Source organism: Bombina bombina, chromosome 4, assembly GCF_027579735.1.
Source record: "Bombina bombina isolate aBomBom1 chromosome 4, aBomBom1.pri, whole genome shotgun sequence".
NCBI lineage: Eukaryota > Metazoa > Chordata > Amphibia > Anura > Bombinatoridae > Bombina > Bombina bombina.
Window position 1 is genome coordinate 713,875,291 of NC_069502.1, and position 16,777 is coordinate 713,892,067.

At 39.0% G+C, this 16,777-nt stretch overlaps 1 protein-coding gene across 1 annotated transcript in view; it reads left to right on the top strand.

The window, feature by feature from the left end:
* The window catches only part of SYNJ2 (synaptojanin 2), a 621,954-nt gene that overhangs the window by 555,750 nt on the left and 49,427 nt on the right, over positions 1-16,777 (top strand). The window contains exons 22-23 of the mRNA XM_053710913.1: positions 3,711-3,875; positions 11,419-11,550. Of these exons, the coding sequence (XP_053566888.1) occupies positions 3,711-3,875; positions 11,419-11,550 (297 nt within the window). The remainder of the gene's footprint in view (positions 1-3,710; positions 3,876-11,418; positions 11,551-16,777) is intronic.

Consider the following 16,777-nt stretch of genomic DNA (forward strand, 5'->3'; position numbering starts at 1 on the left):
TTGGCTTTTTACATGAGAGCATACTGAGGTAGGCTCAGGAATGTGTATGTGTTTTGATCACTATATACCTACAGCAGTGTGTCTAGAAATGTTATACAAACAACCTGTAGAGGGAGCTTTAGAGTGAAATAGTTTGACCCACTCTGTGGTAAAACTCTATGGGAAACCAAGCTAGTGAACGTAACAGCTGTATAGCTAGAATCACTGTTTAATAACGAACACAACTGGGTGCATCTGTCTTTGGATAGGATACACCAAAATTGTGTGTGCAGTAGTGGTAAGTGAAGGCATGGCTGTAGTTGTACCCTGCTGTCACTTAGCACTACATGCTGCAGCCTTCCTCTACATGTTGCTTGTATATTATTACCATAAAGACATTTGCCATATAGTAATCAAAATATATGCACAATCTTGAGCCTGCCTTAGTCTGACATCATGGGAACCTGAACCCCCTCTATAAAATAATAAATATATATTTATTTCCAATGACATGAAGAGTCCACACATTCATTCAATACTGTTGGGAATTCAACACCTGGCCACCAGGAGGATGCAAAGACACCCCAGCCAAAACTATAAGTATCCCTCCCACTTCCCATACTCCTCCAGTAATTTTTTGCCTCTATAACTTGGAGGTTGGTGAAGATGGTGGTCTGAAGAAAATTGGATTTAAGTCCTTTAATGGGTAGTTTCCTTGCAAGATAGGACTGGGGTTATTGTGTCCATGTAAACCTCTTAGTAAGAGTATTGGTAGCTGTTTGCTGCTGGAGGTTGCAGGGAAGCTCCTCTGTCCTCCTTCCAGCCATCTGTGCTAACACCCCCACCTGGCAACCAGTGTTAGCTTACACTGCTTTCCTCTTTACCTCAGGTCCCTGTCAGAAGTCGGATGAAGCTGTCAGACCTGGAAGTGCTGTGACTGCTCCACAGCAAGACCCTGGAGGGTAAGTCCTTGTATTTATTCCTTTCACTAGGGACACATCAACGCAAGGGAGGACTTATTAGGGTGTCCAGCTGGCACCACTTTGCACTCATACAAGGTCTGGGGACACTTTAGTTATATCCTTTACTCTGGATATCATGGTGTGCACAACCTGCAGTTTTTTCTCATACTAAGCAGAAACCTCTTTATCTCAGGGGTGCTTGGTGTACTTGCATATAATGCTAATATAACTGCTCTGCAGGCAGTATTTTTAGGAATAATATACCCTATATGATAGCAGACCACTTAGCTTGATCATTTTTGGTGCACTTTTAGCGTTATTTAAAAGCTCTTCCATTCTTATAGTACTGTCTCATATTTATTGGTACAGGCCTAAATGACCTAGGGGATAACTTCCTGCCTAACAAGCCAAAGGCTAAGAGTTTGAATCCTGCTGTGGCAGCGTTCTTTACTTGTGGCTAGCTAGTTCTTTCTATAGGACTAACTAGTTCTTTTGGCTCTTGCACTTATTTCCCTGCTTACTGTGGTATTGCTCAGTGTGCTTATGTTTAAACATATTTAGCTTGTTTAAGTCAATGATTATGCTGATGCACCTTTCCTACCATTAGTGGTAGTGGTTCTCTATGGGGAATAGCAGCAACCTGTGGGTTAGACATTTTATTTAGGAATCATATGATGTGTATTTATGGGTTCTCCTTCTCTATAGGAAGGTTTTTCTGCGTCTCCACTCTTACCTATGCTTTTTCTTTACAGAAGCATTGTCTGGTTCAACCTTTTATGTTTTATTATTTCTGTTCAATAATTCTTATTTCCTTTTAGATAAAGCCAGTGGGTTTTCATACCCTCTTTTGCTTTTATTGCTATGCAATATCTTATTTTCCTTTTATAGGATATTACATTAGATTGATTTTCCTCTACTGCTTTTTTTGAGGCACAATCTCTTAAGAATTTCCTTTTTATGGGTCATTCAATAGCTTGCATATCCTTTATTGCTGTTTATGCTGCACAATGTGTTATGTTTTACCTTTATAAGATACAGTAGTTAATCTCATATCCTATAATGCTATTCATGGTTGGGCAGTCTTTTATAATTTTCCTTTTGGGAATATTGCTGTAGATTGCATTTATTCAATTGCTATTTATTCTACGATATCTGTTTGTTTTTTTCCCCGCTATGGGATTTCCTAGTTGTCTGCAGACTTTGTGCTGTAGTTATTTTTATTTGTGCACTTAAAGTGTTTCAGCAAGTTTCTCTAGGTTCCGACCTTCAAGAAGGAAACTATCAATACATTCCATTGGTCCAAGAGGGCATACCTCCATGTTCCTATCCTCAAGGATTATGCTTTTCTGGACAAACATTTTTGTAGTTCTACCCTTTGGTCTAGCTACTGACCCATGGGTCTTTACAAAGGTAATAAGAGGAGAGAACGTGAGGAATCGCGGCTGCTCTGTACCTGAACGGTTTCCTGGTGCAGGCTCCATCTTTTCGATTGGAAACATCCACACGGACTCCTTTCTGTGCCTTCTTCAGACACATAGATGGACGTTAAATCTTTGTAAGAGCTCCCTGGATCCCAACTCCAGGGTTTGTTTTCTGGGAACGATCATCGACTCGATTTCCATGAAAATCTTCCTGTCAGTTCAATGGCGATCAAAGCTCTTTTATGCCTGCCTCTCTTTTTAGTCCTCCGCAGACCCCTCAGTGGCTCAAGGCATTTAAGTGGTAGGTCTCATGGGGCTTCCATGGATTTTATTCCTTTTGACCCATCTGCGACCTCTACAACTATGTATGCTCAGGCAATGGAATGGTGTCCAATTGACAAATGGATCGTTCTAGACAACCATTTGAGAGATTTTCTCTCCTGGTGGATTTGTCAGGACCTCCTGTCTTAAGGCACATGCTTTTGAGACCATCAGGCGAGATTGTGTCTATGGATGCCAGCCTTCTTCGTTGGTGTGCAGTGTGGAGTTTCTTGAAGGCGCAGGGGAATCCCTGCTCTGTGGATCAGTGAGCTGGGACACTTAGAGTTCCCAGAACGCCCTACTAAGCACAATTGGGTGCTGCCAAACTTGTAAGTATGTTTCTTTAGTGTTCATCCATTTTCAATATTATCAGTATCACACGAGGAGGCGCCGTGGTTTGTGATTCTTTTTCACAGAAGTATATTAGCTCAGGAGTAAAGTGCTTCAAGCTGTGGTGGCTTCAGATTAGGTCCTGCCTTATTTTCTCTCCCGGTTCATTTATGTCCTCTCTAGCTTGGGTATAGTGTTCCCAACAGTAATGAATACATTTGTGAACTCTCAATGCCATTGGAAAGAAAACAAAATTTATGCTTACCTGATAAATTATTTTCTTTCCTGGCATGGAAATTTCATGAACCCGTCCTGTTACTTTTAGGCGACATTTTTTCTTAATCTTCTGGCTTATCTATACCCCTAGTGTTTTTCCTGCTTTTCCTTATTTCCTCGGCTGAATGACTGGGGGAGTATGGGAAATTGGAGGGATACTTATAGCTTTGGCTGGGGTGTCTTTGCCTTCTCCTGCTGGCCAGGTGTTGAATTCCCAACAGTAATGAATGCATTTGTGGACTCTCCATGCCAGGAAAGAAAATAATTTATCAGGTAAGCATATATTATTTTTTTTAAAAACTTGTTTTCCCTGTGTGGATCATTTGCTATTTATCTCTCTCTGCATGCAATCACTAACAAGAAAGGATATTTGTCATAACTTGTTTTTTCTTTGTTGCATAATTTTTTTTTTTACCTTCAGGTGACATATTGGATGATGATTCTGACTACATGGTTCCTCAACATCTGTTAACTGACAGACCAATAGCAGGGTATGAGTTGTCTGATGGGATTGAGCATCTGCCAGCAACAACTGCATCTTCTAGTAAGAGCTCCCCTGCTACTACAAAAAAACACTCATTTAAAGGTAATGAAATAGGCTGTTTTGACTTAAATATATGTTTAGAAATTCTAAATTTAGAAAATGTCACCCTTGCGTAGTTTCATTGTATATAAAAAATGTTAAGAAATATATCTAAAAACAACTACTATTTTTTTTTTAATTGCTGATACACTTATTTTTATAAGGGCATTGTCATATAAGATAAACAGGCCTTGAATTAACAGTGTAATTGTAGTCATAGGTCATGGTTTTTAATTATTAAAATATTGTGATCAGTGTTCTCTATGCAAATAATGATTCTTTAAATAATTTATTGCTGGTAAAATATTTCTTTAATTAGTTTCCCTGTGTAATACCCTCAGCTTCTATTGAGACTGTGTGAGTACTTTCTTATTCTTTATAATAATGAAAGCTTAATGTAGGATTTACTGTACTTCCTAAAAAAAAACATTTTCCATAATTCTATAACAAAGGCACTAGAAGACAAGTAAGACATTTGTCATGTTCTTATAATATTTACAATTAAGGGGAAATGTAAGCTTTTTTTTCTCATAAAAATGTCCTTTCCTGTCTGGTGAACTTTATTGATATTTTTACACCTATAGATGCATCAGCAGTTTAAATCATATGAAATAAAACTCACACACAGAACTGTCTGAGGAACATATTCTTACCCCAGTACTTATGCAGGTTTTAAATCTTTGTGTGTATTCATTTGTGTGTATTTGTTTGTTTTTTTAGTTGAATAAATTATTCAGTTGCGAAAGCACTTTGAGATAAATTACACCCATGATCTAGTGAGCAAAAAAGTAATTATTACTATTTATTTTATGCAGCACAAATGTATTTTATTTAGTTCATAGATCACAACATTGTAATTAATTTTACCATCTATCAGTTCACACACTTCCGCCTCTTGAGCCAGTTTACTTTAGCAAAACACAAAAATAAAATTAAATAAATTATTTAACTGTTTTCCAGTAAAAATTAATTGCAAAGAAAAGTAGTATTTTTCATTCTGATATCTATTATGTTTAACATATTTATCAGGGATGTCAGCAAAGAGGAAGTAAAGTGTGTCTTTTGGCAGATGACACAAACATTTGTAATAGAGTTGATGTTCCATGAGGTGTGGACCAAATGAGAATTGATATAAAAAAAATTAGAGGACTGGACAAATGCATTTAGGAAAGAAGAATCCAAACGTTAATTACAGACTCAATGACACTTTACTGACTTTTAGAAATGAGGAAAGGGACTTGGGAATTATTATTTCAGATGATTTAAAATTTAGTAAACAATGTAATATTGCAGCAAGGCAGACATAGTGGCAGACATAGTAAAGTTCTTATGTCACTTTTCAGATCTCTAGTTAGGCCTCATCTTGAGTACAGGTATGCGTTTTCTAACTTCTGCGATACATTCTGCAAAAACTGGCTAAAGTGATTTGGATGTTTTGCGAACAACCTATATAAAGTACTGTATACATAGTTCGCAAAGTACAGGGCAAGTTGTAATATGTAATCTGTACTTGCCACAATTGGAGCTTGTAGGGCTAACGTTGATGAGTCTGTAGGCTTATACTGGTACAAGATACTGTATGTTATGTACACAATAATACACAGTACAACTGTATGTGCAACATATACTTTTATTTTTTACAGTTGGGTGCAGTAGGTACTGTACATAAGCCTAACGTAGGGTACTTTGTGAACTTCTTTTTAATTTTAAACTTTAACCTTTTCACTTTTTAAACTTTATAAACTTTTTAAACTTTTATGAGCACACAATTTAACTAAGAAGAGCAAGATCACCCACATCGCTGTCCTTATAGTGTTGCACTGTAATAATTTCAGGATGTATAATTTCCACTGATTAATTGTCTCAAATAATGACAATATCCTGTCCTGTAATGGATGAAGGACCTGGCTGAGGCTCATCTTGTTGAGGTGTGATACCATGCCCTGTAATGACTGAAGGACCTGGCTGAATCTCTTCTTCTGGAGGTGTTCGCTTCTTCAGAAACATGTCATATGTCGTACACCTAGTTTGCTTTTTTCTTCTTTTCATATATTTCTTTATATACAGCAAACATTGCATGAGCATTTCTCTCTACCAATGAAAACTGTTCAGTGTTTGGGCCCATCCTTTCAGCACTCTTCAGAAAGTGGTTAAAGGGAAACTAAACCCAATTTTTTTCTTTAATGATTCAGATAGAGCATGCACTTTTAAGCAACTTTCTAATTTACTCCAATTATCAATTTTTCTTCGTTCTCTTGCTATCTTTATTTAGAAAGCAGGAATGTAAAGCTTAGGAGCCGGTCCATTTTTGGTTGAGAACCTGGGTTATGCTTGCTTATTGGTGGCTTAAGCAAGCACTATCCAGGGTGCTGAACCTAAAGCATGTATGATTCAGACAGAGCAGGCAATTTTTTTGTTCTCTTAGTATCCTTTATTGAAGATTGTACGTTCCCACGGGAATAGGGCTCTCAATTCCTTCTGTATTTGTTTGTTGAATTTTGTCATGTCTCTTGCAGGTTTTGTATCATTGTTTTATTTAAATGAATTGTACCCATGGATAGCGCTGCGGAATATGTTGACGCTTTATAAATAAAATATAATAATAATTTAAGTATACCTAGCAATTTACTATTGGAAGCAAGCTGGTGATTGGTGGCTGCACATATATGCATCTTGTCTATGAGGGATATTTATCAAGCCGTCAACTGCAAATACGCTGGAATGTGGAGCGCCTGATTCCTCTTATTTATCAAAGCCTACAGACCGGCAAAAGTTGAAATCTGTGACGTAACATACGATCCGCCGGTCTCAGTCCGACACAGATCGATGTTTACGTCACTACAGATGTTCTGAATGTAAATTCGGCACTGTCTGACTACTTTTGCTAGTTAACAAATGTCTAACAGGTACGCTCGCCACTGTTACGGCCCAGCGTACCTGCTTTTCAATCCTCCGCCCTGGAGGCGGCGGATGCCATAGGAATCAATGGGAGTCTGAAAGCAGTGAAAGCTTATGTTCGCTGCTGCCCGATATCCCATTGATTCCTATGGGAGAATAAAAGTAACGTTTACACCTAACACCCTAACATGTACCCCGAGTCTAAACATCCCTAATCTGCCGCCGTCACGTACATTATACTTATTAACCTCCAATCTGCCGCCCCGCCACCGCCGCCACCTACATTATACTTATTAACCCCTAATCTGCCGCCCCCTACACCCAATAAACCCTTATAAAAATAACACTAACCCCCAAAAATCCACTTACAGTTTCTGAAGAGCCAACATCCATTCTCAACGAAGCGGCAGAAGTCTTCATCCAAGCCCGCAGAAGTCTTCATCCAGACGGCATCTTCTATCTTCATCCATCTGGCGCGGAGCGGCTCCTTCAAGACATACGACGCGGAGCATCCTCTTCGTTCGACATCTTCTTTACAATGAATGTTCCTTTAAATGACGTCATCCAAGATGGCGTCCCTTAGATTCCGATTGGCTGATAGAATTCTATCAGCCAATCAGAATTAAGGTTCAAAAAATCCTATTGGCTGTTGCAATCAGCCAATAAGATTGAGCTTTCATCCTATTGGCTTGCATTCTATTGGCTATTCCAATCAGCCAATAGAATGCAAGCTCAATCCTATTGACTGTATATATATAATATATATATAATAACTGTATATATATACAGTATGTGTATATATATATATATATATATATATATATACATATATATATACATATATAAAAAATATATATATATATATATATATATATATATATATATATATATATATATATATATACTCTGTTTTGACCAAGAAAAATTTGGTTATTTGCTCAGAACAAGAAACCACTATAGCAAAAAGTATTTACACCATATATGTCCTAATATGTCAAATATGTTATAAAAATTGTGAAGTTATTCCCTTTTAAGCTACATGTAATTGTTGCAGGATGCTCAGATGTTGCTTTTTCTATGTGTGCTGTTGTCTTGGCTGTTTTTGCCCCATTGCTTACGCTGTCTGGATTTAACATTGCACAAGCATTTCACAAGAAATGCTTGTGCAATGATGCCCCCTGCACATTCGCGGCCAATTGGCCGCTAACAGGGGGTGTCAATCTTCCTATCTGATAGGGGTGATTGCAGTCTGCCACCTAAAAGGTGGCGAACAAGTAAAGGAATAGCGGTCTTAAGACCGCTGCTTCTTAACTTCAGTTTCCGGATCGCCGGAAACTATGTGTGAAAAACAGCAGCATCTGCTGCTTATTTAATCTCCCCCATGTATGTACAGGGAGGCCTGGAAAACATCAAGCTTCTAACAAAGTATACCATACGTAATAGCAAACTCTTGTTATGCTGTTTCGTGTGATTTCAACATGAGGTGCTCGTGCTTGGATTGCACAATAAACTTGATTTTTATTAGATTATGTATGCATTCTCAATGATTCACAATTTAAAGGGATAGAAAAGTCAATTTGAAATAGAAGCATTTTTGCAATATTCTTTCATTATTATTATTTTTTTATTTTTTTTTTGCAGCATACACACATATGCTGTGAAGACCCGTGCACCAGTATTTAAACACTGCAACTTCTCAGAGGGTCAACAGTAGCTTATATGACACACATTACGTCTTCATAAGCAGTACACACCACAGCCACCTCTCTGAGCAAGCATAGTGTTTGAATACTGGTGCACGGGCTCTCACAGGATATGTGCATATGCCACAAAAAACAGTAATAACTTTTACTAGAAGCATTTTTGCTAATGGAAGTATATTGCAAAAATTCTTATATTTCAAATTGAAATTCACCCATGCACATTTTATTTTTGACCATTCTATCTCTTTAAATGTGACAGTCTTGCAAGCACAGTCTCTTTACAGGAGCTGGTAAAAGGTACAAAACTATTAGATCAAGACATTGCAAGTGTCAGAAAGAGACCCTCATTTTAATTTATTTTCTCCAGCAACGTAAACAGAAAGGTGTAAAAACGAACAGCGACATTTAATTAAGCAAAATCTGTTGATAGTGTTTTCCATATACTGTACATATTAATTAATTTGTTAAAAGCATGAAATGTTGACTATTGGAAAATATTAAAAGATTTGTTATAGCTGGCACCTGGCATATGGGCATCTGCAGAAATCTTTCCAGAGGGGGGCAAAACAAATAAACTGCCCTAAGTATAAGAATATCAGTGGCAACATGTGAAGCAGACAGAGTTGCTTGTTGTACGCATAATCTGCACTGGTGTCAAAAGTGTGGCTCAAGTGAGCGCTGATGTTTAGATATAAGACAGGGCTTGAGAAATTCAATTAGAGTAGCTAGAGCTGCAATATGATGAGAAAATATTTTTTTATATATAAATATATATATATCTATATCAGAAGATAAAAAAACACAATAAGGAGCGCCCCATTTATAGAAATACAGAGTAATAAAAAAGGACTGTATCAATATACGATTCTTGCCAAGGTAGTAATGTCCCTTTAAAAGCACAATGCTGAAAAGCAGTTGCAGCCCCTTAGAATAAACGGTACTGGAAACCGGATAGAGCTGAATAAAAAACAAAAGTGGAATCATGGGTGCTAGGTATCATGGGTGCTAGGTTTACATGTGCTAGGTTTACATGTGCTAGGTTCAACATGTGCTAGGCACTGTGGGTGCTAGGCAAGGCGGGTGCTAGGTATAGCGTGAGCTAGGTACAGTGGGGGCTAGGTACTTATCATGTGTGCTAGGTACAGTGTGTGCTAGGTATCATGTGCGCTAGGTACAGTGTGTGCTAGGTATCATGTGCGCTAGGTATCATGTGTGCTAGGTACCATGTGTGCTAGGTTCAACGTGTACTAGATTCTGCGTGGGCTAGGCAAGGTGGGTGCTGGGTACGACGTGTGCTAGGTGTAGCGTGAGCTAGGTACAGAGGGTGCTAGACACTTATCATGTGAGCTAGGTATCGTGTGCTAGGTACTACGTGTGCTAGGCAAGGCGGGCGCTGGGTACGGCGTGTGCTAGGTACAGTGAGTGCTAGGTACAGTGAGTGCTAGGTACAGTGTGTGCTAAGTACAGTGTGTGCTAGGTATAGTGTGTGCTAGGTACAATGATTGTTAAGTTCTGTGTGGGCTAGGCATAATTTGTGCTGGGTACGGTATGTGCTGGGTGCCATGAGTGCTGGGTGCAATGAGTGATGGGTACAATGAGTGCTAGGTGAAATGAGTGCTAGGCGTAATGAGTATTAGGTGCAATGAGGGCTGGGTCCAGTCAGTGTGTGATAGGCACAATGTGTGCTAGGTAGAGTGGGTGCTAGGTATAATGGGTGCTAAGTACAGTGTGTGCTAGATACAATATGCATTTCACTTGTCTCTGGATTTTTTTTGTTACCTACATTTCAAGATGTTGACAGAACCTGCTCCTCAATCTATATGGTTAAATCCATTTATATATCTTACAGTAACTTATCCTGACTTGCTCTTTGGAGCATTACATTTAATTTATAAGTTCCACCTCCTCCTCCCCCTGTCATATTTAGAGCCCACACCAGGGTTCAATCTCGGTGAACTATTTTCACCACAAATCCCTGCAATTTACTTATAATGTATCAATGTTTTGACAGTTATTGCAACCGGACCTGCGTGCCTGATCCCTTTGTTTGTGTATATTTGAACAGGGGTCCTGCGTGTCCCCAAGTGTTACCTTTCAACCTAAAATCGAATAAAAATTCATTTGAAAAAAAAAAAAAAAGTGGAAAAGGGCGCACATTCCTCTAAGCGTTGTAGGTTAAAAATAAGTAGAAATTTATTTATAAACCAACGAATGCAAACTCACACATTAGGACCTCAAACAACTATGAGGTATGATTAAAACACATATATATACATATGGAATCTCACATTTGTATATATAAGTATATATTAGACATGTGCCAAGTTCGTTATTCATATATTCATTTGTCAAATGAATTCCAAATATGGCCGTGGGTAGCAGCAATTGGCTATTTTCGCACCGGGGATATTAGTGTTAAAGTGCAACACACAAAGGTCTGTGCAAAATACTTTAACACTAATATATCCGCTGCTAAAATAAACCGATCGCTGCTATCCGCGGTCATATTTGGAATTCAGTTGACAAACAAATATCCAAATAACATATTTTGCACATGCCTAGTATATAAGAAAAATGTTGTTTGGTCCCATAATTTATGATGGTTCTGTGAGCTTCCAGGGTAAGCTGTGTAACTGTAAATTAAGTACACTGTTAAACTTCTGCCTGGCAGCTTCTGAACTGGCATAAGACAAATAGTTTTAATGACAGCAAAGTCTAACGCGTTTGGCGCAAATCTTTGCCATTTTGTACTTTGTTAACAAATGAAACACTATTATTAGTTGAGTGGTTTCTATAGAAGATTTGTTAGTAACATCAGTCAATTGTTCAAGCAGAATTGAGGTTTTAAGAAAATGAATGTGTATGAAAATTCCTTGAGAAATACAAAACAGAATTGGGTACCAATCTTTTTTTTTTATTTTTTTTTTTATTTTTTTTTTATATAGATGATGAAGACTTAATGGCACTTAAAATAAAACATGAGGTTGTTGCAGAGTTTCGGTCACGCTCACCAAGCAGGTCATTGTCTGTTCCCAGCAGTACTCGCTTACGTCCGCCACAGAGGCCTCCGCCACCAAGTAAGTTTTGGGATATTTTGAAACATATTGAAGCATATAATCCTTTGCATAAATGATTTATCAAACATTTAATGGACCATAAACACTTGGGACAGTCTAGTCCTAAACAGACTTTCATTATTTAGATAGAGCATGTAATTTTAAACAATTTTCCAATTTACTTCTATCACCAACTTTGCTTTGTTCTCTTAGTATTCTTAGTTGAAAGCTAAATCTAGGAGGTTCATATGCTAATTTCTAAGCCCTTGAAGGCCGCCTTTTAGCTCAGGGCATTTTAACAGTTTTTCACCACTAGAGGATGTTAGTTTACGTGGGGTTCCTATGAGCCAGCACTGATTGGCTACAATTCAAGTCTGTCAAAATAACTGAAATAAGGGGTCAGTTTGCAGAGGCTTAGATGCAAGATAATCACAGAGGTAAAAAGTGTATTAACCCCTTAACGACACGAGTCGTACAGGGTACGTCGCACACAACCTGGTCTTTAAAGACCAGCGACGTACCCTGTAGGACTTTGGGGATTAAAGCGGCTGGAAGCGATCCTGATCGCTTCCAGCCGCTTTACGGTTATTGCAGTGATGCCTCAATATCGAGGCATCCTGCAATAACATTTGTCCCCCATCCGATGCAGAGAGAGCCACTCTGTGGCCCTCTCTGCACCGGCATCGATGGCCGCAATCGTTGGTGGGTGGGCGGCCATCGGGGACAAATTGAAGAGAGAGGGGGGCGGGATCGGGGGCGGGGTTGTTGGGCGCGCGCACGGGAGCGCGCGCGTGCACGGGGGCCGGTGGGTGGGCGCGTGCACGGGGAGGGAGCGGGTGGGAACCGCTACACTACAGCAAAATAATTATATAAGACTGGCAGTAAGGGGGGATACAATCCCCAACAAAAATAAATCTAAGGGATCTGGGAGCGGGTGGGGGATTTGGCAGTGGGGGGGGAAGCTACACTACAGAAAAAATTGATTTTTTTTTTTAAAAAACCTAAAAAAAAAACATTTGTATTTGCAAACAGGGTACTGGCAGACAGCTGCCAGTACCCAAGATGGCTCCCAGTAAGGTAGAGGTGGAGGGTTAGAGAGCTGTTTGGGGGGGGGATCAGGGAGGTTGGGGGCTAAGGGGGGATCCTACACAGCTGCATATGTAAATATGCTTTACAATTTTTTTTTAATTTTAAATATACCTTTTATATTAGTACTGGCAGACTTTCTGCCAGTACTTAAGATGACGGGGACAATTGTGGGATGGGGGAGGGAAGAGAGCTATTTGGGAGGGATCCTGGGGTGTGATGTGTCAGGTGGGAGGCTGATCTCTACGCTAAAGCTAAAATTAACCCTGCAAGCTCCCTACAAATGACCTAATTAACCCCTGCACTGCTGGGCATAATACACGTGTGGTGCGCAGCGGCATTTAGCGGCCTTATAATTACCAAAAAGCAACGCCAAAGCCATATATGTCTGCTATTTCTGAACAAAGGGGATCCCAGAGAAGCATTTACAATCATTTATGCCATACTTGCAAAAGTTGTTTGTAAATAATTTCAGTGAGAAACCTAAAATTGTGAAAAATGTTACGTTTTTTTTAATTTGATCGCATTTAGCGGTGAAATGGTAGCATGAAATATACCAAGATGGGCCTAGATCAATACTTGGGGTTGTCTACTACACTACACTAAAGCTAAAATTAACCCTAGATGCTCCCTACATGCTCCCTAATTAACCCCTTCACTGCTGGGCATAATACACGTGTGATGCGCAGTGGCATTTAGCGGCCTTCTAATTACCAAAAAGCAATGCCAAAGTCATATATTTCTGCTATTTTTGAACAAAGGGGATCCCAGAGAAGCATTTACAACCATTTATGCCATAATTGCACAAGTTGTTTGTTAATAACATTTTTTTTATTTGATTGCATTTGGTGGTGAAATGGTGGCATGAAATATACCAAAATGGACCTAGATCAATACTTTGGGATGTCTTCTAAAAAAAAATATATACATGTCAAGGGTTAATCAGGGATTCCTGACAGATATCAGTGTCCCAATGTAACTAGCGCTAATTTTGAAAAAAAGTGGTTTGGAAATAGCAAAGTGCTACTTGTATTTATGGCCCTATAACTTGCAAAAAAAAACAAAGAACATGTAAACATTGGGTATTTCTAAACTCAGGACAAAATTTAGAAACTATTTAGCATGGGTGTTTTTTGGTGGTTGTAGATGTGTAACAGATTGTGGGGGTCAAAGTTAGAAAAAGTGTGATTTTTTCCATTTTTTCCTAATATTTTATCATTTTTTTAAAGTAAATGATAAGATATGATGAAAATAATGGTATCTTTAGAAAGTCCATTTAATGGCGAGAAAAACGGTATATAATATGTGTGGGTACAGTAAATGAGTAAGAGGAAAATTACAGCTAAATACAAACACCGCAGAAATTTAAAAATAGCCCTGGTCCTTCAGGGAAAGAAATTGAAAAATGCCCGTGTCCTTAAGGGGTTAATATAACAGTGTTGGTTATGCAAAACTAGGGAATGGGTAATAAAGGGATTATCTATCTTTTAAAACAATAAATATTCTGGTGTAGACTGTCCCTTTAATATATGCTAGATAGAATGTACTCAAAGCAAAATATTAGAATAATAGTCAGATGTATATAGTTTGTTTAAATGCATATTGTTTATTAAAAAACAAAAATGAGTGAAGAGCGCAAAACCGCATCAAGTGTAGTATAAAAAAAACCTTTAATGTAGCCCCTATACTTGGCAGCTACTTACAATATTAAAAACATATCAGCGTATATCTACGATATCTCAGTCTGTGTTGTATGTCCTCCACATGGCGTCTGAACTATCGTTCCTTGACCAATTCGTTGTAGTGGGATTTTGTTGAGGCTCCTGATTATTTCTCCAACATAGGTGTGTCCGGTCCACGGCGTCATCCTTACTTGTGGGATATTCTCTTCCCCAACAGGAAATGGCAAAGAGCCCAGCAAAGCTGGTCACATGATCCCTCCTAGGCTCCGCCTACCCCAGTCATTCTCTTTGCCGTTGTACAGGCAACATCTCCACGGAGATGGCTTAGAGTTTTTTAGTGTTTAACTGTAGTTTTTATTATTCAATCAAGAGTTTGTTATTTTAAAATAGTGCTGGTATGTACTATTTACTCAGAAACAGAAAAGAGATGAAGATTTCTGTTTGTATGAGGAAAATGATTTTAGCACCGTAACTAAAATCCATGGCTGTTCCACACAGGACTGTTGAGAGCAATTAACTTCAGTTGGGGGAACAGTGTGCAGTCTCTTACTGCTTGAGGTATGACACATTCTAACAAGACGATGTAATGCTGGAAGCTGTCATTTTCCCTATGGGATCCGGTAAGCCATTTTTATTAAGATAGTAAATAAGGGCTTCACAAGGGCTTATTAAGACTGTAGACTTTTTCTGGGCTAAATCGATTCATTATTAACACATATTTAGCCTTGAGGAATCATTTATTCTGGGTATTTTGATATGATTATATCGGCAGGCACTGTTTTTGACACCTTATTCTTTAGGGGCTTTCCCTAATCATAGTCAGAGCCTCATTTTCGCGCCGGTATGGCGCACTTGTTTTTGAGGACAGCATGGCATGCAGCTGCATGTGTGTGGAGCTCTGATACATAGAAAAGTCTTTCTGAAGGCATCATTTGGTATCGTATTCCCCTTTGGGCTTGGTTGGGTCTCAGCAAAGCAGATTCCAGGGACTGTAAAGGGGTTAAATATAAAAACGGCTCCGGTTCCGTTATTTTAAGGGTTAAAGCTTCCAAATTTGGTGTGCAATACTTTTAAGGCTTTAAGACACTGTGGTGAAATTTTGGTGAATTTTGAACAATTCCTTCATACTTTTTCGCAATTGCAGTAATAAAGTGTGTTTAGTTTAAAATTTAAAGTGACAGTAACGGTTTTATTTTAAAACGTTTTTTGTGCTTTGTTATCAAGTTTATGCCTGTTTAACATGTCTGAACTACCAGATAGATTGTGTTCTGACTGTGGGGAAACCAAGGTTCCTTCTCATTTAACTATATGTATTTTATGTCATAAAAAAATTTAGTAAAAATGATGCCCAAGATGATTCCTCAAGTGAGGGGAGTAAGCATGGTACTGCATCATCCCCTACTTCGTCTACACCAGTCTTGCCCATACAGGAGGCCCCTAGTACATCTAGTGCGCCAATACTCCTTACTATGCAACATTTAACGGCTGTAATGGATAATTCTATCAAAAACATTTTAGCCAATATGCCCACTTATCAGCGAAAGCGCGACTGCTCTGTTTTAGAAAATTCTGTAGAGCATGAGAACGCTGATGATATGGTTTCTGAAGGGCCCCTACACCAGTCTGAGGGGGCCAGGGAGGTTTTGTCTGAGGGAGAAATTTCAGATTCAGGAAACATTTCTCACCAAGCTGAACCTGATGTGATTAATTTTAAATTTAAGTTGGAACATCTCCGCGCTCTGCTTAAGGAGGTGTTATCCAATTTGGATGATTGTGATTATCTGGTCATTCCAGAACCACTATGTAAAATGGAAAAGTTCTTAGAGGCCCCGGGGCCCCCCGAAGCTTTTCCTATATCCAAGCGGGTGGCGTACATTGTTAGTAAAGAATGGGACAGGCCCGGTATACCTTTAGTACCTCCCCCCATATTTATAAAATTGTTTTCCTATAATCGACCCCAGAAAGGACTGATGGCAGACAGTCCCCAAGGTCGAGGGGGCGGTTTCTACTCTACACAAGCGCGCCACTATACCCATAGAAGATAGTTGTGCTTTCCAAGATCCTATGGATAAAAAATTAGAAGGTCTGCTAAAGATGTTTGTTCAGCAAGGTTCCCTTCTACAACCAATTGCATGCATTGTCCCTGTCACTGCAGCCGCGTGTTTCTAGTTTGATGAGCTAGGAAAGGCGATTATTAGTAATTCTTCTTCTTATGAGGAGATTATGGACAGAATTCGTGCTCTTAAATTGGCTAATTCTTTCACCCTAGACGCCACCTTGCAATTGGCTAGGTTAGCGGCGAAAAAATTCTGGGTTTGCTATTGTGGCGCAGAGCGCTTTGGTTAAAATCTTGGGCAGCGGATGCGTCTTCCAAGAACAAATTGCTTGACATTCCTTTCAAGGGGAAAACACTCTTTGGCCCTGACTTGAAAGAGATTATCTCTGATATCACTGGGGGCAAGGGCCACGCCCTTCCTCAG